The sequence below is a fragment of the Bos mutus genome, chromosome 11 (assembly GCF_027580195.1).
Source record: "Bos mutus isolate GX-2022 chromosome 11, NWIPB_WYAK_1.1, whole genome shotgun sequence".
Lineage (NCBI taxonomy): Eukaryota > Metazoa > Chordata > Mammalia > Artiodactyla > Bovidae > Bos > Bos mutus.
The window spans coordinates 96,468,065-96,494,316 of NC_091627.1; the positions used below are offsets into that span (position 1 = coordinate 96,468,065).

Below are 26,252 nucleotides of genomic sequence, written 5' to 3' on the forward strand. Positions count from 1 at the left end.
ATTATTGATTAAATGGCACAACATTAAGTATTAATCCTATTTCTATTTTCTAGGAGGTTTCTAGTGCTGAGAAACCTCATCCTGATAAATACAGATGTCAAACAAACTGTCAAATTCATTCTGAGTTATATGCCAAAAATTACATATGGATATACTAATAAAATTATTTTAATGATCTATTAGCTGCTACTCAATTTAGTCTTCCTTCAATTTTGTTAAAATTGGAGACTACCCGGTTGCAAAAGATTTTTAACCCAATCATTAAGTCATTTTCTTTCTTACACTGATGTCAATATTTTGAATTATTCCTTTGTTTGGTGTCCTTGGAAGTTTTAAAACCACATGGCAATTCATCACAGTAAAATTTATAGTGGGTGAAAGATATGTTCCTTTCACCTCATCCTTTTTATTTTTGGGTTTTCTTTGTGATGTGGAAGACAAGTAATTGTTAAAGGGATGGTAGGAATGAAGAAGGAGCCTGACACCCTCATCATAGGCATAATTATAGAAGTTTTAGAAAAGAATACAGTAGAAATGGAAGATCTATAATAACAATTCTTGAAAATTATATATTCCCATGCCCTAGGAACTCTTACAGCCCCAGTTTTATGTGTATCACAGGTGGAAGAGACTTATAGACCATTGATACTTTAGAAACTTAGAAAAAGAGTTGTTGGAAAGGGGGTGAGATTGAGCTTAGAATTTAAAGGATAAGGTTTGTAAAAAGAATACAGTATTTTAGATGTATATGTGTGCGTTTGTTGGGGGGCTGGTAGAGAGGCTGAAAGTTCAATATAAGCATCTATGGAGGTTGAAAGTGAATGTAGTGTGCCAGAGAGAAAGAAGGAATATGCCTGATAAGAGTAGAGGATGCTTGTTGAAGAGTAGGTGGACAGTTTATGAATAAAGAAGCACTAGTCTTGGTTCAAGTTTTAGATCCAAATGCAACTTGAGTTCCTAACCTCTCTCTTCTTCTTCTTGACTATGAGTCCTTAAGCTAAAATTTCTTCAACCAGAAAATGAGGAGAATATAAATACTTATCTTAAAGAATACTAAATGACTTAATTCATGGCACACAGTATGTACTCAGTGTTAACTGTTTATTATTTTTTTATCATGATGATCAAACCCTAAAAACACTTAAGACATTGCTAATTAAACAGAAGGGGTTTGTATTGTAATGGGCCTAGTCTACAACTGATAAAAATAAGTGAAGAAAATATACTGTCTATGTAAATGACATAGGTCCATTAACTCATCCACTTAAAAAAAACATTTATTATTATGTGCTTATGATGTGTGTGCGTGCATTCATGCTAAGTCACTTCAGTCGTGTTCGACTCTTTGCGACTTTATGGACTGTAGCCAGCCAGGCTCCTCTATCCATGGGATTCTCCAGGCAAGAACACAGGAGTGGGTTGTCATGCTCTCCTCCGGGGGATCTTCCCAACGTAGGAATTGAACTAGCGTCTTTTATGTCTCCTGCATTGGTAGGCGAGTTCTTTACCACTAGCACCACCTGGGAAGCCCACTTATGATGTACTACGTACCTTAAAAAAAAATAATTCCCACTCACTACTAACTTTACAACAAGTGAGATAAATAGCCTCAGAATACAAATGGATAAGAGCCACACGAGAATGACATTTTTCCAAAGTATACTGACCAGTTATTGTCTGTCTATCTCACTAGAATATAAGCTCAATATAATAATATATTAAAGGAGGAATCTGAGCTCTCTCTTCATTGCCATGTCTGCAGGGCCTAGGACAGTACCTGGAATACAGTTGTATTAAACAAATTATTTTTGAATAAATGGTAAAGGGATGCATATATAAAAAATTTCATGGAGAGGAAAATATAAGTTAAAAATATAGGAATTCCATACTTAGAAACTTTTTGATGTATCTAAAATTACTCAGTAATGAGAAATTTATTGAAAAAATAAACCAGGAAAATAGTAGGAAAAAAAGGATACTATCTTATGGTAGGGAAGGTCTTTGGAAACATGACAAAAAAGGTATGAAAACACAAAGGGAAAAATGAGAAGATCTAACCATATAAAAAATAAGTTTTTATGTTAAGTAAAGGAAAATACAAATAAGGTTAAAGACAAAAAACAAACTAGGTAAGTATTTGCAATGTATATAATCAGCATGACATTAATCTTAATGTGTAAAAAAAGCATTTACAGATAAACTAGATATCTGAAACACACTCTTTCACCAGCTAACAATACATATACCAGATAAAACACAAACATCTTTTTTTAAACTTTTTTTTGTATTGGGGTATAGCGGATTAACAATGTTGTGATAGTTTCAGGTGAACAGAGAAGGTATACATATACATGTATCTATTCTTCCCTAAACTCCCCTCCCCTCCAGGCTGCCACACAAGGTTAAGCAGAGTTCTGTGTGCTATACAGTACATCCTTGTTGGTTATCCATTTTAAACACAGCAGTGTATATATGTTCATCCCAAATTCCGTAATTATCCCTTCCCCTCATCCATCCCCCTGGAAAATAAGTTCATTCTGAGTCTGTGAGTTTGCTTCTATTTTACAAGTTCATTTGTATCATTTCTTTTCAGATTCCACATATAAGGGATGACATACAATATTTTTCCTTCTCTGACTTACTTTACTCAGTATGACAAATCTCTGTGCACTATGCTTAGTTGCTCAGTCGTGTCTGACTCTTTGCAGCCCCATGGATTGGAGCCCACCAGGCTCCTCTGTCCATGGGAGTATTCTCCAGGCAAGAATACTAGAGTGGGTTGTCATGCCCTCCTGCAGAGGATCTTCCCAACTCAGGGATTGAACCCAGGTCTCCCATACTGCAGGCAGATTCTTTACCATCTGAGCCACCAGGGAAGCCCAAGAATATTGGAGAGGGTAGCCTGTCCCTTCTCCAGGGGATCTTCCTGACCCAGGAATCAAACTGGGGTTTCCTGCATTGCAGGCAGATTCTTTACCAACTGAGCTACCAGGGAAGCCCATGACAAATCTCTAGATCCATCCATATTGCTGTAAATGGCATAATTTCATTCTTTTTAATGGCCGAGTAATATTTCATTATATATATGTACAACATCTTTATCCATTTATACTGATGGACACTTGGTTTGCTTCCAGGTCCTGGCTATTGTAAACAGTGTTGCAATGAACACTTGGGTGCATGTATCCTTTCAGATCATGTTTTTCTCTGGATATATGCCCAGGAGTGGGATTGCTGGGTTATATGGTAGTTCTATTTTTAGTTTTTTAAGGAACCTCCATTCTGTTCTCCATAGTGGCTGTACCACTTTACATTCCTACTAACAGTGTAGGAGGCTTCCCTTTTTTTCACACATCCTCCAGTATTTATTGTTTGTGAATATTTTGATGATAGCCATTCTTGCTCGTATGAGGTGGTACCTCATAGTTTTGACTTGCATTTCTCTAATAATTGGTGACACTGAACATCTTTTCATTTGCCTCTTGGCCATCTGTATATCTTCTTAGGAGAAATGTCTATTTAGAATATCTTTTAAATGCATAGTTGAATTCATAAGAAATTAAGGGAAATCCCCAAGTACCAAAGGGGGGTCAACAGGAAACTACAGTGTTAGACAGGCATAAAAGCCTTGACTTTATTTGCTGATCTTGGGAACCAAAGGCTTTGTGTTGAAAGGGAAAAGGAGACAAGGCATTAGGCCCTTGTAAAGAAGAGTTGGAACGCTACCCTGGCTCAAAAAGTTAAGACCATTCAAAAGGTTATTTTCTCAGTGAAAAGGTGGGCTAGAAAGAATCCACTCACTGGTCAAAGCAGATGACAATAAAACTTGTTGACTTATGTGAGCTCTGAGTAGAAATGAGAAAGAAATCACTGCTAAAACCTAGAAACTACATACATTCCTTTATGTCAGTTTAGGATTTGCCTAAGTTGGCTTAAAGCTCAACATTCAGAAAACGAAGATCATGGCATCTGGTCCCATCACTTCATGGGAAATAGATGGGGAAACAGTGGAAACAGTGTCAGACTTTATCTTTTTGGGCTCCAAAATCACTGCAGATTGTGACTGCAGCCATGAAATTAAAAGACGCTTACTCCTTGGAAGGAAAGTTATGACCAACCTAGATAGCATATTGAAAAGCAGACATATTACTTTGCCAACAAAGGTCCATTTAGTCAAAGCTATGGTTTTTCCAGTGGTCATGTATGGATGCGAGACTTGGACTGTGAAGAAAGCTGAGAGCCGAAGAATTGATGCTTTTGAACTGTGGTGTTGGAGAAGACTCTTGAGAGTCCCTTGGACTGCAAGGAGATCCAACCAGTCCATTCTAAAGGAGATCAGCCCTGTGTGTTCTTTGGAAGGAATGATGCTAAAGCTGAAACTCCAGTACTTTGGCCACCTCATGCGAAGAGTTGACTCACTGGAAAAGATCTGATGCTGGGAGGGATTGGGGGCAGGAGGAAAAGGGGACAACAGAGGATGAGATGGCTGGGTGGCATCACCAACTTGATGGACATGAGTTTGGGTGAACTCTAGGAGTTGGTGATGGACAGGGAAGCCTGGCATGCTGCAATTCATGGGGTCACAAAGAGTTGGACATGACTGAGTAACTGAACTGAACTGAAGTGAACAGGGTCTAGGAAACCCTAGGTTTAAAACATAACTTAAAGTGGTCCTGGGGTGATAGCACCTCAGGGCATCTGACTGAAGCAAACATAAATCCTTTCTAGATGTACATACACCATAAACTTAAGACCTCACAGAATTTTCACACATTAAGATCAGTTTAAGATAAACTCATAATCCAAAATTACAAAATCAGTTAGATAATAAATATTATGAGTGAGAGTCCACAGAAACAACAAAGAGGAGAATTAGAATACCATTTCAGATATTGGAAATATTAAATATATTTAAGTACCTTTAAGATGTTTAAAGAAGTAAGAGGGATTATTCAAAGCCATGAATAATTTAAAAATTATCAAAAAGGACCCAAAAGATTTGAAAGTTACAAGGGTATCTGTACACTGAAGTAAAGGGAATAATCAGACCTTTCAGTATCTACTGGATACTGGCTATGAATGGACACTATTTCCAGAGGTCCTGAACATTATTGTTGACCCCAATCAGAGCAGGGGCTTATGGCAGTCAAGTGATCAGTGAAATTTTATGTTGGGTCTGATGAGTCCCCAAATGCATCCTATGGCTATTTCTTCAGTTTTAGAAAGTATAAATGGAATAGACATGTCTAACAGCTGGCAGAATCCCCACATTGGTTCTCTGACCTGTGGAGTGAAGGCAACTATGGTGGGAATGGCCAAGTGGAAGTCTCTAGAGCTGTCTCTACTTAGGAAAACAATAAGTGCAATACTGAATTCCTGGAGGGATTGTAGAAATTAGTGTACCATCAAGGACTTGAAAGATGCAGAGTTGGTGATTTCTACCACATCCCCATTCAACTTGGCCTATATGGCCTGTGCAGAAGATAGATGAGTCTTGGAGAATGAGAGTGTATTATCATAAACTTACTTAGGTGGTAACTCCAACAGCAGTTGCTGTATTCGATGCAGTTTCATTGCTTGAGAAATTAACACATCTCTTGGTACCTGGTATACAGCTATTGATCTGGTAAGTGCCTTTTCTCCACTCTTGTCTATAATGTCCCACAGGAGCAGTCTGCTTTCAGCTGCCAAGACCAGCAATACACCTCCTTCACTATCCTACCTCATGGGTGTATCAATTCTCCAGCCTTATGTCATAATTTAGTTCACAGGAATTTTGATTGCCATTTCCTTCCACAAGTTATCACACTGGCCCTTTACATTAATGACATGCTGAGTGGACCTAATGAGCAAGAAGTAGCACCTATTCTAACTTATTGGTAAGACATTTGTAAGCCAGTATGTAGGAAATAAATTTGACTAAAATTCAGGGGACTTCTACCTCAGTGAAATTTTTACATGTCCATTGGTATGGGGCATGTTGCAATGTCAAATCAAATGTGACGAATCAATTTGTTGTTTTTGGAGTAGAAGAGAGGATCTAAAGGTCAAGCTGCTTTTAAAACAGATGGTTAACATTTTTCTACTTTTAGTTCCATCTACATTCTTACTTTCAAAAGTACTTGATTTTGTTAGTTCCTAAGCCTTTTGAGAAATTGGTGATTTAAACTGCTTTCTCTCTTGGGTTTCCCACTACTGGCTTAAGATTTAGCTCTCTTGGGGACTGCTAAGTCATTTATTACTTTTCACTTGTATTATAGTTTCCAAAATTTTGTTGCAATTTTTCTCCTCTCATTCAACAAACATTCAAAGGTTACAAAAGAACATGTAGAAAAAGTCACCTTCCTACTCTTATTTTTCAGCTAACCAGTAGTTTCCTGCAGGCAATCAATATTATCAGCTTATTCGATATCTTCCCAGAGATATATCTTTACATAAAAGGAAATACAAATGGGCTTCCCTGGTGGCTCAGACAGTAAAGAATCTGTCCGCAATGCAGGAGACCTGGGTTCGATCCCTGGGTCAGGAAGATCTGGAGAAGGGAATAGCAACCCACTCCAATATTCTTGCCTGGAGAATTAGATGGACAGAGGAGCCTGGCAGGCTATAGTTCATGAGGTTGCAAAGAGTTGGACACAACTGAGCGACTATCACTTTCACTTTCCAACTTTCTTCTTACCAAAACAGAAGAGATTATTGTTGGGAAGCAAAGTGCAAAATAGCCATAAAAGGAGAAAGTCCTTGGGAAAATGGCGAAGGGCCCGAAGTACCCGGCTTTGCACTGCGGACAGAAAAACATCTCCTGCCTTTGGTTATGCTCAGCACCAAGAGTTAATAATAAATAGGGATGTTACTTGTGAAAGCGGGTTGTGGGATAAGCCCATGAGTCATTTAGAGCGCGCTGTCCTTGAAATGTTTTTACTGATTATGTGTTAACTCCGTATGTGCTCTGCTGGCCGTATACTTTAAGCTCTTTGTTCCTGCTTCTATAAAAAAGCTTGACTGCAGAAATAAACTTGTCAGTTCTTGCAAGAGACTGTCTGAGTGTCATTCTTTCAGGTTCATCGCTTCCAAGTCCCGGGGAGAAAATCCCCAACAATTATGATACTATTTTGAATCCTGATTTTGTTACACAGTATATTTGGGTAATCATTACACTCAATAGATAAAAAGTATCTTAATTTTTATGGCTAAATAGGATTCCATTAATAGATGGACCATAACTCTATTTAACCAATTCCCTATTAATTGACAGTAGGTTATTTCCAATCTTTTGCTATTCTAAACAATTCTAAAATGAATAATCTAAAACCATTTTTGCACATATGAAAACATATATGTAGGATAAGTTTCTAAAAGCAGACTTGCTAAGTTAAAGGGTATGTAAATTGTGATATTGTCACCAAATTGCCCACTATAGCAACTGTGTTAAAATATATACCCATAAATGGTATACAAGGGTGCCTGTTTCTTTAAATCCTCAAAAACATTGTCATTTAACTTAAAAACGTCTTTACCAATCAGATAGCTGAAAAATAATAGCATCTCAAAGCAGTTTCAACTTGTATTTCTTTTATGAGTGAGACTGAACATATTCAATATTTCAAGGTCATGTGTATTTCCTTTTCTGAAAACTGTTCATATCATATCTCATTTCCTATTAGACTATTGGTCATTATTTTTATTGATTTTAAGGAAACCTTTATGCAGTTATGGAAATTAACTCTTTGTGATATAGAAGCAAATATCTGTCCTCATATGGTCTTTAGATTTTACACCTAGTATTTTTTTTGACCAAGTGTATATTTTCTATTTTTATTCAAGTGAATTTATTAATCTTTTACTTTTGGAATTTTGGGTTTCGTGTTATGGTTAGAAAGGCCTTTCTTACTCTTACATTTCCCCCCAAGCTCTGCATGCTGTCAACTTATTGTCAATTAAGCCTTTCTCCTTCACAGTAATCATGATGGTAAGTTTTCTGAGTAGAGTGTACTAGAGGGACACTGCAGGAGGAAGGTACGTTTCTGCTAAAACCAATGGGGATGAAACAACCTCGCAGTGTTCCACCCAAATGCCCAGAACCTATAGGCCCTTGGTGTTATGGACTGAATGTTTGTGTCCCCTTAAAATTCATGTATTGAAGCCCTAACTCCCAATGTGATGAGAGGCAAAGCTTCTGGGACATAATTAGGTTTTGATGAAGTCATGAGTGTCTTGTAATAAGAGGAATAGACACCAGAGCTCTCTCTTCATGTACAATACATGCATTAAGGAAAGTCCATGCGAGCACATAGCAAGAAAGCTGCTGTCTGAAAGATGGAAGAGGGCTCTCACCAGAGCCTGATCAGGTTAGCACCCTGACCTTGGCCTTCCAGCTTTCTAAACCTCAAGAAAATAAATGTCTGTTGTTTAAACCAGTCAGTCACAACTTGAGCTAAGACATTAGGAACTTCTTAGCCCTAGTCTGATCACCTTCAGCTGTTCACTTAGCCAGGACACCGCATGCTTCAGGCCTCTTGCCTGCACTGATGCCTGACTCCCTTTGCTCACCTGTCATTCCTCTCAGAGGTTTGTCTCTGGAGGTCCTTCCAATGCTGCCGTTCTTTTCAACATGGATACTGCTTACTCCAGGCCTCCTGCCCACACTGGCACTCCACTCTGCATGCTTGTGCATTGGCCACTGTGCCTATACCTGAAAGGTTCCTGTTGTCCCAGTAGCCATGGACCAGCACTAGCTTGAGCAAACCAGTATCTTCTTTGTATCCAGTGAGCTACAACCACACATTCTCCAACTGGCTCTAAACCCCAGCCTTGGGAAAGGGGTCCCCTTTTCAAGTTTGTCCTTCTTTGAGATCTCTCCCTCAGCCTGCAAGCATGCATGCATAGTTTAATAGGTTAAACTATGTTAAAATATTCTGTGTAAATTTTCCTTTTTAAAATTACTGTGGTTTCTATCTCCTGATTGAACCCAAAATGATACAATCTGTTCTAGTACTTATACATTTTCAATTTTTACATTTAAATCTTTGATCCATCTGGAATTTATATAGGTATAAGTTGTAAGTAAAAATAGTTGGAAAAGACCCTGATGCTGGGAAAGATTGAAAGCAGGAGGAGAAGGGGACGACAGAGGATGAGATGGTTGGATGGCATCACCGACTCATCACGGACATGAGTTTGAGTAAGCTCTGGGAGTTGGTGATGGACAGGGGAAGCCTGGAGTGCTGTGGTCCATGGGGTCGAAAAGAGTCGGACACAACTGAGCGACTGAACTGAACTGTGAGTATGAATCTAACTTAATTTTTCTCCACAACTACCTAGTTTGTTGAATACTGTTTCCAACTAATGTTAAATAGCATCTTTATTATACACTAAATCCCACCATATATTTGGTTCTATTTCTAGACTTTAAATTATATTCTATTGCTTTGTTTTTTTCAATTTCCAGTGTCACACTGTTTGAATACCTGTTTAATATTTGAGAGAAAGAATCTCTAGCTATTCTTGTTTTTTATTTCTAATTTTAACTTTATTATCAAATATCTATTCTGCTAGAAATTTTAACTGGAAATTGCACTGGATTTATAGATTCATTTAGAGATAACTGACATCTTTCTGGACTGAATGCTCCCAAGAACTAATGACTTTTCATTTGTTCAAGTCTTCTTTTGTGTTTCTCAAAAGCATTTCAATTCATATAAAATTTTTCATGTTTATTATTATTTTCATTCATAAGCATTTATTTGATCACTTTGGTTATTATGATGAGAACTTTTCTGCCATTTTAACTTGTAGTTGGTTGTTCTGGAATAACAACCAGAATACAAAGGGTACTTTTGTTGTTGTTCAGTTGCTCAGTCATGTCTCTCTGTGATAGCATGGGCTGCAGCAGGCCAGGCTTCCTTGTCCTTCACTATCTCCCAGAGTTTGCTCAAACTCATGTCCATTAAGTCGGTGATGCTATCTAACCATCTCATCCTCTGCCACCCACTTCTCCTTCTGCCCTCAATCTTTCACAGCATCAGGGTCTTTTCCAATGAGTCAGTTCTTTGCATCAGGTGGCCAAAGTGTTGGAGCTTCAGTTTCAGCATCAGTCCTTCTAATTAGTATTCACAGTTGATTTTCTTTAGGATTGATTGGCTTGATCACCTTGCTATTGAGGGAGTCAATTCCTAGGCAGGTTGATAAGAAGTCCAGGGTCCCCAAGGAGGAGAAAGGGGTCTGGGGCTCTCAAGGAAGAGACAGGGGTCTGGAATTCTCAAGGAGGAGGAAAAGACACTTTTTTTCCCCTCTACATTCCTTAGTCTTAGTCACATAAAACGTTTTTTTTCTTTAAGCTTAGAACTGATGATTACACAACAACTAACTCAGTTTAAACTCTGTACTAAGGATTATATAACAACAATGTATCCTGCTTGAGGATAGTTCCTCCTTGAAAACCTCTGACTAATCCTGTTATAACCAAGATGCAGATAATCACGATAGTGTGATCACTCACCTAGAGCCAGACATCCTGGAATGTGAAGTCAAGTGGGCCTTAGGGAAGCATCACTATGAACAAAGCTAGTGGAGGTGATGGAATTCCAGTTGAGCTATTTCAAATCCTAAAAGACGATGCTGTGAAAGTGCTGCACTCAATATGCCAGCAAATTCATTGCTTCCTTCTACTTCTTTGCACTGTTCATTCAAGAATACTGAATTTTGGTTTGCCATTCCCTCCTCCAGTGGATCATAACTCTCCATTATGACCTGTCCATCTTGGGTGGCCCTACACAGCATGGCTTATAGTTTCATTGAGTCACACAAGCCCCTTATCCAAGACAAGGCTGTGATCCATGAAGGGGAAAGGGTACTATCATCTGTATTAATATTTATACCTGACCATTGTAATGAATTCTTTTGTTGTTTGAAATAATTTTCTAGTTAGTTCTTTTGGGTTTTGTAGATATATTATCATTAATCTGCAAATAATAATCATTTTATCTTTCTCTTCTTTTTTAAATTGATTTTTAATTGAAGGAAAACTGTTTTACAATGTTGTATTCCTGCTGTACAACAATGCAAATCAGCCATAATTATACACGTATCAACTCCCTCTTGAGCCTCCCTCCCCTCTCTTTCCCTTCTTTCTTTTTTTTTTTTAGCTACTCTGTGTGGAATTTGGGGTCTTAGTTCCTCAACCAGGGATCAAACTTGCACCTCCTGCAGTGGAAGCATGGAGTCTTAACCACTGGACTGCCAGCTAAGCCCTTCATTTCCTTATTTCTATATTCTAACTTCGTTTTATGTGTGTGATTATATCAGTGAAAATCTTTCGAATACTGTTAGATAACAGTGATGATAGTAAATTTATTTGACTTATACAGGAATATATTCAATGTTTTTCATTAAATAAGATCCTGTTTTTGAGTTGTCATCGACAAACACTATGGGAATGGCCATTCCTAGTTTTTTAAGTTTTTTTTTTAATGATTGGATATTGCATTTTATTAAATACCTTTTTTTTAGTACTTATGGAAAAAAACACTATCATATTTTTCTTAGATATATTAACATAGTAAACTATATTAATAGATTTCAATATTGCACCATCTCTGCATTCCTGTAAATGCTTTTTTAAATACAAGTTGGATTCTACTGCTAATACTTTAGTTGGGATTTTGGGTGAGACAGATTTGTAGTTTTTCTTTCTTTGCAATATTTGTTGCATTTTAAGGTCAATATTATGTTATTTTCATAAAAAGAATCGGGAAGGATATTTTTTCTTTCTGCAGTATAAAATAGTTTAAAAATGTAAAGATCTGTCCTTTAAAAGTTTGGTATTATTCCCCTATAAAACTATTTGGTTCCTGCCAGTCAGAATGGCTGCGATCCAAAAGTCTACAAGCAATAAATGCTGGAGAGGGTGTGGAGAAAAGGGAACCCTCTTACACTGTTGGTGGGAATGCAAACTAGTACAGCCACTATGGAGAACAGTGTGGAGATTCCTTAAAAAACTGGAAATAGAACTGCCTTATGATCCAGCAACCCCACTGCTGGGCATACACACTGAGGAAACCAGAATTGAAAGAGACACGTGTACCCCAGTGTTCATCGCAGCACTGTTTATAATAGCCAGGACATGGAAGCAACCTAGATGTCCATCAGCAGATGAATGGATAAGAAAGCTGTGGTACATATACACAATGGAGTATTACTCAGCCATTAAAAAGAATACATTTGAATCAGTTCTAATGAGGTGGATGAAACTGGAGCCTATTATACAGAGTGAAGTAAGCCAGAAAGAAAAACACCAATACAGTATACTAACACATATATATGGAATTTAGAAAGATGGTAACAATAACCCTGTATACGAGACAGCAAAAGAGACACTGATGTATAGAACAGTCTTTTGGACTCTGGGAGAGGGAGAGGGTGGGATGATTTTGGAGAATGGCATTGAAATATGTATAATATCATAAATGAAACGAGTCACCAGTCCAGGTTCGATGCATGATACTGGATGCTTGGGGCTGGTGCACTGGGATGACCCAGAGGGATGGTATGGGGAGGGAGGAGGGAGGAGAGTTCAGGATGGGGAACACATGTATATCTGTGGTGGATTCATTTCGATATATGGCAAAACCAATACAGTATTGTAAAGTTAAAAAATAAAATAAAATTAAAAAACAAAAACAAAAACTATTTGGTTCCAGTACTTTATTTTGGGGGAGGGTAGTTCTTTGATAACTTTCCCATTCCTTTTATGGAAAATGGTGAGTTTCTATCTCTTCTGAATTCATTTTTGGTAATTATATTTTCATGGAGAATTATGTATTTCACACAAGTATATCTATGGTTACATTCTTTTTACCTTATTTTGTGTACACATGCCTTTCCCACTGCTCTTTTCCTAAAACTAAGTTAACTAATAATGGTTGATCTGTATTTCCTATTTTCCCCCCAAAGAACATATTTAGATTTATTCATTTGTTCTACCATTTTCTATTTTCATATTCATTACTCTTTGCTTCTATCTTTTTTCTTTCTTTCAGCTTTCCTTAAGTTTGTTTCTTCTTTTCTTCTTGAGTTGCTTGTGTCATTTCAGTTTTTCTTGTTTATTAATAAAATTAAAAATAATAAAACATACAGTTTAAAGATGATTTTTTTCTCTTAGCATTGCCTTTTTTGTATCACATATGTTCCGGTATGTAGTGTTTCATTATTATTATTTTCTAGATACACTGTAATTTTTGCCTGAATTTCCTCTTTGACTCAAAAGTTATTAAGCAGCATAAAAATGTCCAGGTGGTAGAAACTTTTTGTTCTCTGTGTCTGTTACTTATTTCCAGTTTTACTGCACTGTGTTCAGAGAATGTTGACTGATCTATTTGTAGTTTTTAGAATTCATCTAAGTTTTTGGGTTTATTTGTGGCTTAACATCCTGTCAACTTTTGTGAATATTCCATGAGCACTTCAGGAAGGTGTGGATTTTTTTTATACACATATTTCTTTTAAAAATGTTGATACTATATTATTTGGTAATTGGTATTCAAAACTATTATATTTTTAATAGACTCCCTCTCCAGCAAGCCCTCTGTATTGAATATATTTCTCATGCGTCTCTTGATAATTCTCTACTCTTCCCTGCTTTGTGTTGATATTATAGTGCCATACTTAGTCTTGTTTAGTGCTTTTTGCTGCAAATTCAATGATGTCTGATATTCAAATCATGTTTTTTTTTGTAGGGGTACATTTGCTTAGTATACCTTTGCCCTTCCTTTTATTTTCAACTTTTCTGAATCACTTTGTTATAGTCTCTTGAATACAGAATTTTGTTTTGCAATCAAATCTGTGTTTTTTAAATGTTTTAATAGATAAGTTTAGGACACATTTATTAATGTGACAGATATAGTTATTTTTAGTAATATTATTTTAAGGTATACACTGTTTTCATAAATTTTGAAAAATCACTATACTGTGTAAATTTGTCTGCTCTATTATGTTTTTCTTGTCATAATTAGAAAGGTTTGTATTTGTTCTAGTGGTTGTCTTTATAATTCCATGTTTATATAATTCCAGTAAGTTATTTATTTAGTAATATCCATTAATGAGCAATGAAAATCTCCACTATACAATCATAAAATTTGTACCTTTCCTTTTCTTACTCTCCCCACCCTCCTCAATTATAGTTTATTACATTATCTTTGGGCTTCCAAGGTGGCTCAGTTCTGAAGAATCTGTCTCAAATGTAGGAGATGCAAGTTTGATCCCTGGGTCAGAAAGATCCTCTGGAGAAGGAAATGGCAACCCACTCCAGTATTCTTGCCTGGGAAATTCCATGGACAGAGGAGCCTACCAGACTACAATCCTTGGATTGTGAAGAGTTGGCCACAACCTAGCAACTAAACAGCAGCAACATATTATCTGTATTGGAGTTTATCTTTATATTCCTTTATATAATATATTCCCATTATTTGCCACTTTTAAATGATTCTATTGAAGATCAGCTAGTAAGGATAAGAAAATAAATGTAATAGCCAAATTACAGCGGTACTGATCTTCAAATACCATAGTAGATCTTATATGATTTAAATAACTTCTTTGCTCTCGAAAAAAAAGGTAAAAGAATTGATAAAATCTTCACAGTAATGGAATTCTTTTGAAACTCTTTGAGAGATTAATCATTTTAGAATTTATTTATATTAAGAGCACAATGGATATAAAAGGAATTCTAATATTTAAATTATGAATTTTGTCAACATTCCTCATGAAAAGTTCAGAATTATTTTATTATACTTATAAATCAAATATGAGGAGATAAATTGAAGTGTTCAACATAGGCAAGACTCCCTACCTGCTCTCTTTCTCCATTTATATTTTGAGCTAACTCTGCAGACAGAAAATGTCAGATACTTAGATAGGTCAGAGAAAATGGATTTAAACAAAGACTGGACTCTTCTATACATAAGGTGAGCTTCCCAGGTGGCCCAGTGGTAAAAAATCTGCCTGCCAGTGCAGGAATTGGAGGAGACATGGGTTCGATTCCTGGTTGGAAATGATTCCTGGAGGAGTAAATGGCAACCCATTCTAGTATTCTTGCCTAGGAAATCCCATGGACAGAAAAGCCTGGCGGGCTACAGTTCATGGGGTTGCAAAAGAGTCAGACACAAGTGAGCATGAGCATGCACACAGAGATACACAAGGTAATGGCATTACTTCAGTGATTTTCTTGAGCTTTTGACCATGGTTGAAATTATCGATCTTCTGGAAGGAAATTTTAACTTCTAATCTTTTCTGAATGACTAGTCAGTGGTTTTTAGGCTAGAACCGTCTGTCTTTCCTAATAGAGTGATTAAGGGATCAAAGGATTCACCTAGAGACAAATGTACTGAGTACCAGAGGCATAGAACCTAGTCACTAGAAGAAGGAAATAAAAATCCTTTTACCTTTGTTTGGGACATAAGCTCATCTCCCAGAAGCTTCCTATGCTGGATATTTTCTATTTGCCCTTCCAGACCACTCTCAGCTTTTCTCTACCCCTGTTGCCTGACAAAAGATAGATATTACAGCCAAGTGTGGTCATGGGACAGACATGCACAAGGAAAATGGCACAGTAGAACATACTTGTCATATGGGTCATATCGCTGTAAACATCACTATCACTTTCATTCTGTCCTCAGTGTGCTTATACGAAACTCAGTTTTATGGAGTGAGAATTTTACATTTTGTTTAGTCATTCACCAGTTAATAGACATTGCAACTCTGTTGTTTAGTGGGTACAGATTTAAGACTGCTGTCTTCTTGGACTTTCCTGGCAGTCCAATGGTTAAGAATCTGCCTGCCAACGCTGGGGACGTAGATTTGATCCGTGGCCTGGGAAGATTCTGCCTGCCGTAGGGTAACTAAGCCTGTACTGAGCCCACATTCTAGAGCCTGTGAGCCACAACTACTGAAGCCTGTGAGCCTTGAGTCTGTGCTCCACACAAGAGAAGCCACCACCACGAGAAGCCTGTGCACTGTAACCAGAGAGTAGTCCCCGCTTGCTGCAACTAGAGGAAGTCCATGAGTAGCAATGAAGCCAAAAATAAATAAGTATTAAAAAAAAAAAGACTGCTGTCTTCTTGTTGGATTGACTCTTTTTTTTTCTTTTGGAAATTAAAAAAAAATTATAGTTGATATACAGTGTTGTGTTAGATTCAGGTGTATAGCAAAGTGAATCAGATATATAGGTTATTGCAAGATATTGAACATAGTTCCCTAGCTATACAGTAGTGGGATTGCTGAATCATATGGTCACTATTTTTAGTTTTTTAAAGAACCTCCATACTGTTCTCTATAGTGGCTGCACCAATTTCCATTCCCACAAAAGTGTAGGAGGGTTCCTTTTTCTCCACAACCTCTCAGGCATTTATTACTTGTAGATTTTTTGATGATGGCCATTCTGACTGGTGTGAGGTGATACCTCACCGCAGTCATTCGTATTTGCATTTCTCTAATAATTAGCATTATTGAGCATCTTTTCCTGTGCTTGTTTGTCATCTATATGCCTTCTTGTCTGTTTAGGTCTTCTGCCCATTTTTCATTTTATTTTTTTATATAGAACTGTTTGATATTGAGCAGTTTGTATATTTTGGACATTAAGCCCTTGTCAGTCACATAATTTCCAGTTTCTCCCATTTTGTAGATTGTCTTTTCATTTTGTTTATGGTTTCCTAGTTTGATTAGGTCTCCCTTGTTTGTTTTTGCCCTCATTTCTTTTGCTTTGGGAGACTGACCTAAGAAAACATGGCTGCAGTTTACTCCAGAGAATGTTTTGCCTATGTTCTCTTCTAGGAGTTTTATGTTGCCATGCTTCATATTTGAAGTCTTTAAGCTATTTTGAGTTTATTTTTATATATGGTGTGACAGAGTGTTCTAACTTCATTGGTTTACACTTGGCTGTCCAGCTTTTCAGAAACCACTTGCTGAAGACACAGTCTTTGCTCCATTGTGTATTCTTGCTTCCTTTGTTAAAGATCAATTGCCTGCAGGTGTGTGGGCTTATTTCTGAGCTCTCTATTCTGTTCCATTAATCCATATGTCTGTTTTTGTGCCAGTTCCATGCTTTTTTTTTTTTTTTTTCTACACCACGTGGCATGTAGGATCTTCCCATGCCCCCTGCAGTGGGAGCGTGGAGTCTTAACCACTGGACCACCAGGAAGCCCCAATGCTGTTTTGATTCCTGTAGTTTTGTAATATTGTCTGACGTCTCAGGTGGTGGTGGGGTGATTATGCCTCCAGTTTTGTTCTTTTTCCTCAGGATTGCTTTGACAATCCTAGGCCTTTGGATTCCCTATAAATTTTAGGATTATTTATTCTAGTTCCGTGACTCTTTTATCACTGTGTGTGTTTGCTCAATTGCTCAGTCATGTCTGACTTGTTCAGCCCCATGGACTGTAGCCCACCAGGCTCCTCTATCCATGTAATCTTCCAGGCCACTGGAAAGAGGGAGTGCCACTTTCTACTCCAGGGGATCTTCCCAACCTAGCAATCAAATCTGCATCTCTAGCATCTCCTGCATTGGCAGGTGGATTCTTTACCACTAGTGCCACCTAGGAAGCCATATTTTATTAGGTGTACTGTTCTGATTGTTATCATGGGATATCTTTTCCCATCCTTTTACTTTCAACCTACTTTTATTGTGTTTGAAGTTGGTTTCTTGTAGATAGAATATAGTTGGATCATCCCTCCATTTCCACCAATCTCTTTATTATTGCCACATTGAGTGGCTTGGGGGATCCTACTTCCCTGAGCAGGGATCAAACTTGACCTCTTAGCAGTGGAAGCACAGAGTCTTAACCACTGGACTGCTAGGGAATTCTCTCTTTCAATTGGTTAATTAAAAGTGTTTACATTTAATATAATTATTGGTATGTCAGCCTATCAGGTGTTTTTGGGTTTTTTTTGCTTTCTGTTTGTTCCCTCAGGTTTTCATTTCTCTGTTTTCTTTTACCTTTGGGTTACTTGACTATTTTCTTAAAATTCCATTTTGATTTATCTATAGTGTTTCTGAGTGTGTCTCTTTACACAGATTTTTTAAAGTGGTTGTTTTAAGTGTTACTTTATACATACATACATCTTTATCACAGTATCAGTTCAGTTCATTTCAGTCACTTAGTCGTGTCTGACTCTTTGCGACCCCATGAATCGCAGCACGCCAGGCTTCCCTGTCCATCGCCAACTCCCGGAGTTCACCCAGACTCACGTCCATCGAGTCAGTGATGCCATCCAGCCATCTCATCCTCTGTCGTCCCCTTCTCCTCCTGCCCCCAACCCCTCCCAGCATCAGAGTCTTTTCCAATGAATCAATTCTTCGCATGAGGTGGCCAAAGTACTGGAGTTTCAGCTTTAGCATCATTCCTTCCAAAGACATCCCAGGGCTGATCTCCTTCAGAATGGACTGGTTGGATCTCCTTGCAGTCCAAGGGACTCTCACTGTTGTCAATATTTTATCATTTTGAATGAAGTGTAAGAACCTTAATTTTCTTAAGTCCTTTTGTCCTCCCATTTATAATGTAATTATCCTAAGTAGTTCCTCTATATACACTAACAACCATATCAGACAATGTTATAATTTTTCTTTCAATTGTCAAATATAATTTAGAAGATTTTGTAGAAAATCTATTATATTTATCTATATTTTAATTCTTTCTATTTTTTCTCCCTTCTGGATATTCCAAGAGCCTTTATAATTTCCTTTTTGTTTCAAGAACTCCCTTTAGTCATTCTGATAAGGTAGGTCTGTTGGTGACAAACTCTCTTAGCTTTCCTTCAACTGAGAATATCTTGATTTCTGCATCATTCCTTAAGGATATTTTCACTGGATAGAGCTCTACATTGGCAGTTCTTTTCTTTCAACATTTGAAAAATGTGACACTTCCTCTGGCCTTCATGGTTTCTAATGAAAAAAAATCTATTACTTGAATTGTTTCTCCCTTATAGGTAAGGTGTCAGTGTCCTGCTCTCAAGAATTTTTCTTTGTCTTTAAGATTTTAATTATGATGTGTCTTAGAATGGATTTCTGTAGCCTCTTGAATCTTTAGATTTATAACTTTTGCCAAATTTGGGAAATTTTCAGTGATTATTTCTTTAAATATTTTTCTAGTCCCACCCTCCTTTCTCTTTCCTCTTGGACTGTGATGATATATTAGCTTTTTGTTATAGTCTCACAGATCCCTGAGGCTTTGTAAATTTTTTTTAAGTCTCTTTTCTCTCTGTTACTCAGATTGGGTAATTTCTATTCTATTTTCAAGATCCTTTGACTTCTTCATTTTGCTGTTGAGCCTGTCTATAGTAGATTTTCTGTTTTTAAAATTTGAGTATTGCATTTTTCAGTTCTAAAATTTCTATCTGGTTTTTCTTTATATTTCTATTTCTTTGGTGAGACTTTATATTTTTCCATTTAAACATGTTCATAACTGCTTGTTGGAAGATTTTTATGATGGCTGCTTTGAAATCCTTTTCAGATAATTCTAACATCTTTGTTATCTCAATGTTTGTTGTCTCATTTAAGTTTGGATTTTCCTGTTTCTTGATAATCATGGGAGTTTTTAAAAAAAATTGTATTCTGGACATTTTGGGTATTATGCTGTAAGAATGAATCCTGTTAAATCTTCTGTTTTAGCAGGACTTTTTTTGTCACTGCACCAGTGAAGGAAGTGGTTTCCACATAATTATTGCCAGGTTGGGGTGTAATTGGGGTGTATTTGGTCTCTAATTATATCCCAGAAGGGAGAGTGTCCTGTTATCTCTGGGTGGGGGTGGAAGTTCAGGTTCCTCATATGCCCCCCAATGACACTCTGGGAATAGAGAAGCTTCATTACCATTACGCATTTCACTAGGAAGAAGTGAAAGTGGCTTTCCCACAAGAAGAAGTGGCTTCCCACTAGGCTTTCACTGACACCAGGCTGCCTTAGAGGCAAAAAGATGCCTCATTGTCACTCCCCACATGGCCTCCACTCTGCAGCCTCCAATACCACCTCAATAGGCAGGGGGTGAAATAGTTACCCTGTTAAAGTTGAATGGGTTGAGGGGAGTCCAGGCTACCATATGGCTTCATGGACACTATGTGGGAGGAGGTCTTATTCACACTAGGTAGGAATCAAAGTCCTGGCTTTCCACTGGGTCTTTTCTGACTATCCCAACAGCAAGGCTGTCTCAGGAAGGAAGGGGATTTACTAGAACCTCTGAAGTCTTTTGGGTGGGTGGGGGAGGCAAGAATACTGGAATGGGTTGCCATTCCCTTCTCCAGGAGATCTTCCCGCTGGATCATGGAAAAAGGAAGAGAGTTCCAGAAAAACATCTATTTCTGCTTTATTGACTATGCCAAAGCCTTTGACTATGTGGATCACAATAAACTGTGGAAAATTCTGAAAGAGATGGGAATAACAGACCACCTGACCTGCCTCTTGAGAAACCTATATGCAGGTCAGGAAGTAACAGTTAGAACAACAGACTGGTTCCAAATAGGAAAAGGAGTACGGCAAGGCTGTATATTGTCACCCTGTTTATTTAACTTCTATGCAGAGTACATCATGAGAAACGCTGGGCTGGAAGAAGCACAAGCTGGAATCAAGATTGCCGGGAGAAATATCAATAACCTCAGATATGCAGATGACACCACCCTTATGGCAGAAAGTGAAGAGGAACTAAAAAGCCTCTTGATGAAAGTGAAAGTGGAGAGTGAAAAAGTTGGCTTACAGCTCAGCATTCAGAAAACTAAGATCATGGCATCTGGTCCCATCATTTCATGGGAAATAGATGGGGAAACAGTGGAAACAGTGTCAGACTTTATCTTTTTGGGCTCCAAAATCACTGCAGATGGTGACTGCAGCCATGAAATTAAAAGACGCTTACTCCTTGGAAGGAAAGTTATGACCAACCTAAATAGCATATTCAAAAGCAGAGACATTACTTTGCCAACCAAGGTCCATCTAGTCAAGGCTATGGTTTTTCCAGTGGTCATGTATGGATGTGAAAGTTGGACTGTGAAGAAAGCTGAGCACCGAAGAATTGATGCTTTTGAACTGTGGTGTTGGAGAAGACTCTTGAGAGTCCCTTGGATTGCAAGGAGATCCAACCAGTCCATTCTAAAGGAGATCAGTCCTGGGTGTTCTTTGGAAGGACTGATGCTAAAGCAGATACTCCAATACTTTGGCCACCTTATGCGAAGAGTTGACTCATTGGAAAAGACTCTGATGCTGGGAGGGATTGGGGGCAGGAGGAGAAGGGGACGAGAGAGGATGAGATGGCTGGGTGGCATCACTGACTCGATGGGCATGAGTTTGGGTGAACTCCAGGAGTTGGTGATGGACAGGGAGGCCTGGCGTGCTGCAGTTCATGGGGTCGCAAAGAGTTGGACATAACTGAGCAACTGAACTGAACTGAACTGAAGTCTTTCCCATCCCTGAGACTCTGAACTTTGTAAAGGGGAGGAAGTAAAAAATTGGGTTTGTTTGAGGAGGAAAAGAGTTACCTATGTGTGAGGGAGCTTGGTAAAAGCATTGCCCTTAGCCCATCCTTTGCCTTCTGAAACTAGGGGGAGTTTCACCTGAGTCCTGTGTAAAAAATATTTTCATGTTTCTGCACAGATGGGGCTTTCTGAGCAAAAAACTAGAACCTGGGTCAAAAGACAAGTTTTAGAAATTAAAGGGTGGTAGAGTAGCCAGAGACTTCTGAAGAAATTTAGAGATTTATTTCCTTGTGCTTACATTTCAAAGGGGGATGAAAGAGGTCAGCTGCTTACATTCCAAAGGACTGTAAATGCCAAGATTTCTCTCTCTCAGGACTGGAGGTGGGGGGCAAGACATGGCTTATTTACAGTCTCATATTAATAATTTGGGGGTTCTTTTCCTTCAGTACAAATCCCCTGTGTGTAGGATGATATGAGGCTCTCATTGTGTTGCCTGTGAGTTATGGGTATGGGGAGTGGGCATAGTTATTGCTTTAAGTAATAATAACTGATCTCTGTTCCAGAACTCTCACCTCTGCTTTCAGGATAAAATGAACAAGTATAGATATACTCACCACAAAAGGGAGGATGCACTCGTGCTGATTTTGTACAATGTATAAGCTGAAGAGAGGGATGCGGCTGGGGCCCATCAAGCTGCAGGCTAGAGAGAAAAAGTTCTGCAGAGCCTCACAGAGGTTGGAACAGACGTTAGCCCAGGATGGTAGAGCAATATGCACAATGAGAAGCCTTGGAGGTTGCTGGTACATCTGTGTGGGATTAGAGGGCCTTTTACTAGCCATTTGCCCATGATGCATGGCAGCCAGACCAGAGGTGGTACTGTAGCCGCCACTGAGATATTCTCTACACCTGTAAGGAAGAAAAGAGAAATCACTGGTTTTCATAAAACTGAAGGTTGAAACAATGAACACAGATCTAGGGAACTAAGTTCAGAAAGAAGTCAAACCAGGTGATGACTCAAGTTTCTCTGCTGCTGCTGCTAAGTCGCTTCAGTCATGTCCAACTCTGTGCGACCCCAGAGACGGCAGCCCACCAGGCTCCCCGTCCCTGGGATTCTCCACTGAAACACTGGAGTGGGTTGCCATTTCCTTCTCCAATGCGTGAAAGTGAAAAGTGAAAGTGAAGTTGCTCAGTTGTGTCCGACTCCTAGCGACCCCATGGACTGCAGCCCACCAGGCTCCTCCATCCATGGGATTTGCCAGGCAAGAGTACTGAAGTGGGGTGCCATTGCCTTCTCCTCAAGTTTCTCTAGGCTATCCTAATCTTAACAGCTGCCAAGGTATCTAGATGTTTGCCTGTAATGTAAGGCTGAGGATGATTAGCAATGTTGAATGGGAACTAATCAAAAAAGTCAAACTACAGTCTCAAAGTAAGCTATCTGTCTTCATGAACTTTGTTTCTTTATTGGCATTGCACTGTAGTATAATTTGTCTCCCTGACTGCCTCTCCCACTGTATTGTGAGCTTCCCAAGGATAGAGAAATTACCCACTCTATATATCAGAGCTTAGCAAAGTGTTTATTTTGTACATAGTAATTCTTAAAAATGAAAATATAACTACATTTTCACCCTCCAAGACTCACTCAAAACCCTTTATGACTTGATCTTCAGTCTTATTGGAGGCTATTCTTTACCTCAAGTTTTTCACTGAAATAAAACCAAGTATACCATCAACTTCAGTGCATTTGCTCATGCTGTTTTCTATACCTGCAACAGCCCTGCCTTTTTTCTTTACTGGCTACTTACACTTATCCCCAGGGCTCAGATTTGGAAAAGAGAACAAATGAAAACTTGGAACAAACATCAGCAATGAGGAGGGAACATCATTACAAATACTCAAGCATGGAAAAGGTTACAAAAGGATATAATGAACAACTTTATACCAGTAAGTTTAATAAAATGGACAAATTTCTAGGAAACCATATTTAACAAATACTAAATCAAAAATAAATTTAAAAAACATAAATAGTCTATAACCAGTGAGAAAATGAGATTAGTAGTCAAATATGTTCCCATGAAGCAAACTACAGGACCACATAATTCCACTGATGAGTTCCATATTACTCTCAAAGATCAAGAATTTCAAACAGATTCTTGCAGAGCACAGGAGAACACCACTGATTTTAGTAGGTTAGCATAACCTTTGATGCCCAAATCAGATAATTTTTTATAAGAAAAAAATTATAGGACAATCTCATCCATGAACTTAGATGTAAGAATCCTAAGCAAAATATAAGCAAATTGAAAAAAATCAATATATAAAAGGAATAACACATCATAACCAAGCTGGGTTTACCTCAAGAACATAAGGTTGACATAACATTAGAAAAAGTCACTGTAATTCATCATATTAAAAGATTAAATATTATATGGTCATCTCAATAGATGCAAGAAAACAACATTCATACATGATAAAGAATCAACCTCAGTAAACTAGGAGTAGACAATAGGAATAATCTGATAAAATATTTATAAAACAAGCAAATACAGTTCTTAATGTTGATGCTGAAAGTTTTCCAAGACAAGGAGGCTGCTATCATCACTTCAACACAGTAGTGAAGGTAGCAATAAGGCAAGACAAATAAACTTGGCACATTAAAAAAAAGGCACTGCAATGGAAGAAATAAAACTGTCACTGTTTGCCAAGATGATATGATTGATTGTTCATACAGAAAATCTAAAAGAATATACAGATTTTATAATTTCATAATTTTCCCCAAAGGTCTCATCTTTTACTAAATTTTATTCTTAGAGATGGGGTTCCCAGGTGGCTTAGTGGTAGAGAATCCACCTGCCAAGAAAATCAACCCTGAATATTGATTGGAAGGACTGATGCTGAAACTGAAGCTCCAATACTTTGGCCACCTGATGTGAGGAGCTGACTCATTGAAAAAGACCCTGATGCTGAGGAAGATTGTGGGCAGGAGGAGACGGGGTTGATAGAAGATGAGATGGTTGGATGGCATCACCGACTTAATGGATTTGAGTTTGAGCAGAGCCTGGTGTGCTGCAGTCCATGCGGTCACAAAGAAGTGGACTAACTTAGCGACTGAACAACAAAGGAAGGAGTGTGGGTTTAATCCCTGGGTTGAAAAGCTCCCCTGGAGAAGGAAATGGCAACCCACTCCAATATTCTTGTCTGGGAAATCCCATGGACAGAGGAGCCTGGTGGGATACAGTCCACGGGGGTTGCGAAAGAGTCAGATGCACTCTTTCATGTGCTAGATCAAGTGTGCTGGATTCCTGTTGTTCACTTGTGTCCAGCTCTTTGCAACCCCATGGACTGCAGTACGCCAGGCTTCCCTGTCCTCCACTATCTCTCAGAGTTTGCTCAAACCCATGTCCATTAAGTCCGTGATGCCATCCAACCATCTCATCCTGGGTCACCCCCTTCTCCTCCTGCCCTCAATCTTTCCCAGCATCAGGGTGTTTTCCAATGAGTCCGCTCTTCACATCAGGTTCTCAACAGTTATCTACTGCATACGCAGTATCAATCATGTATATATGTCAATCCCAATTTCCCAAATCATCACCTCACCCCACAGTCATTTTTAGACTATACAATTCCAATATTGTTCTTTAAATGAGGTAAAAGGCAGCTTTCTTCCTTGTATCATCAAACGCGATAATGCTTCTAATGCATCTGGGCGTGGTTCTAAGCAGCATCTGACTATTTGTGACCCTATATTCTCCACTTTTGACAAGAATGCCCACTTACTGATGTTCCTCTGTAAACAGGTTAAATCTGGGCCTTGAACCACCAAAAGCCATCACGTTACTCCCTTGCCAAAAAACCTTTCAATGGCCTCCACATACACTTGGAACAAAATCTGAAATCTCTACCCTGGCTCCGAAATTCTGCAGGCATCTTCCTCCCAACTCTCTATCTTCTTGCCATGAGACACCCCGCCGACCCCCTCCCCTGTTCCATCCTCCTTGCCCTTGCCGGCACCCTTCACCTCCCCAAGGCGGTTGGCCCCTTGCTCTGGATCCTGCCCTTGGATAGTCTCTTTTGAGTAGTCCCCTCCTTAACCCTACTCATCCGTTAGGTCTCAAACTTCAGGTCTTTATAGCTTAGGGCCCTTTAATAAGCCCCTATAAAAGCACCTGTAACTTCTATATTGGACACTTTATGTGTTATGAGTCAATGGTTCTCCCTCCCACTGGGCTGCATTAAAAATTTCATGATCCTAAGCACCTTTGCTTTCGTGAACCCCCATTTAAAAGACGGAGAAGGCAATGGCAACCCACTCCAGTACTCTTGCCTGGAAAATCCCAGGGACGGCGGAGCCTGGTGGGCTACCGTCTATGGGGTCGCACAGAGTCCGACACGACTGAAGCGACTTAGCAGCAGCGTTTAAAAGAAAAAAAATTTAAACATTTTCGTAGGCCCTCAAATTTCATTCCCCCACCCTTGTAAGAAAAACCAAACCAAACCGAACCCCTTTTCTTTGACCCAGAGGTTTCACTGTTTCCTATTGATTTACAAGAAGTTAATATATTTTCCTGCCCCCCTCCCACTCAAAGTGTCTTGGGCTGTCAGCAGGGCACCTACGCGGCCTGGCGGCCTGGCCGCCTAGGCCCCAGGCGCGGGAGGGTCAGCAGAGGAGGAGACTCGGCTCCGTCCGCCCTGTCAGAACCGCGAGCGGCAGGCGGCTTCACACACGCGTCTGACCTGGGCCTCCGGGCGGCAGGCTTCCCTGGCAGCTGACCGGGTGCCTGTCGACACCCCGTGAGGGCAAGCCCGAGGTCAGCCCAAG

The 26,252-nt window shown here is 38.9% G+C and overlaps 1 protein-coding gene across 1 annotated transcript in view; it reads right to left on the reverse strand.

Annotated features, from left to right (window-relative positions):
- M1AP (meiosis 1 associated protein) overlaps positions 1-22,336 on the reverse strand; it is an 86,762-nt gene extending 64,426 nt beyond the window's left edge. The window contains 1 exon segment of the mRNA XM_005906743.2: positions 22,051-22,336. Coding sequence (XP_005906805.2) covers positions 22,051-22,290 — 240 coding nt within the window. The 5' untranslated portion in view covers positions 22,291-22,336.
- Positions 22,337-26,252: the final 3,916 nt, after the last annotated feature.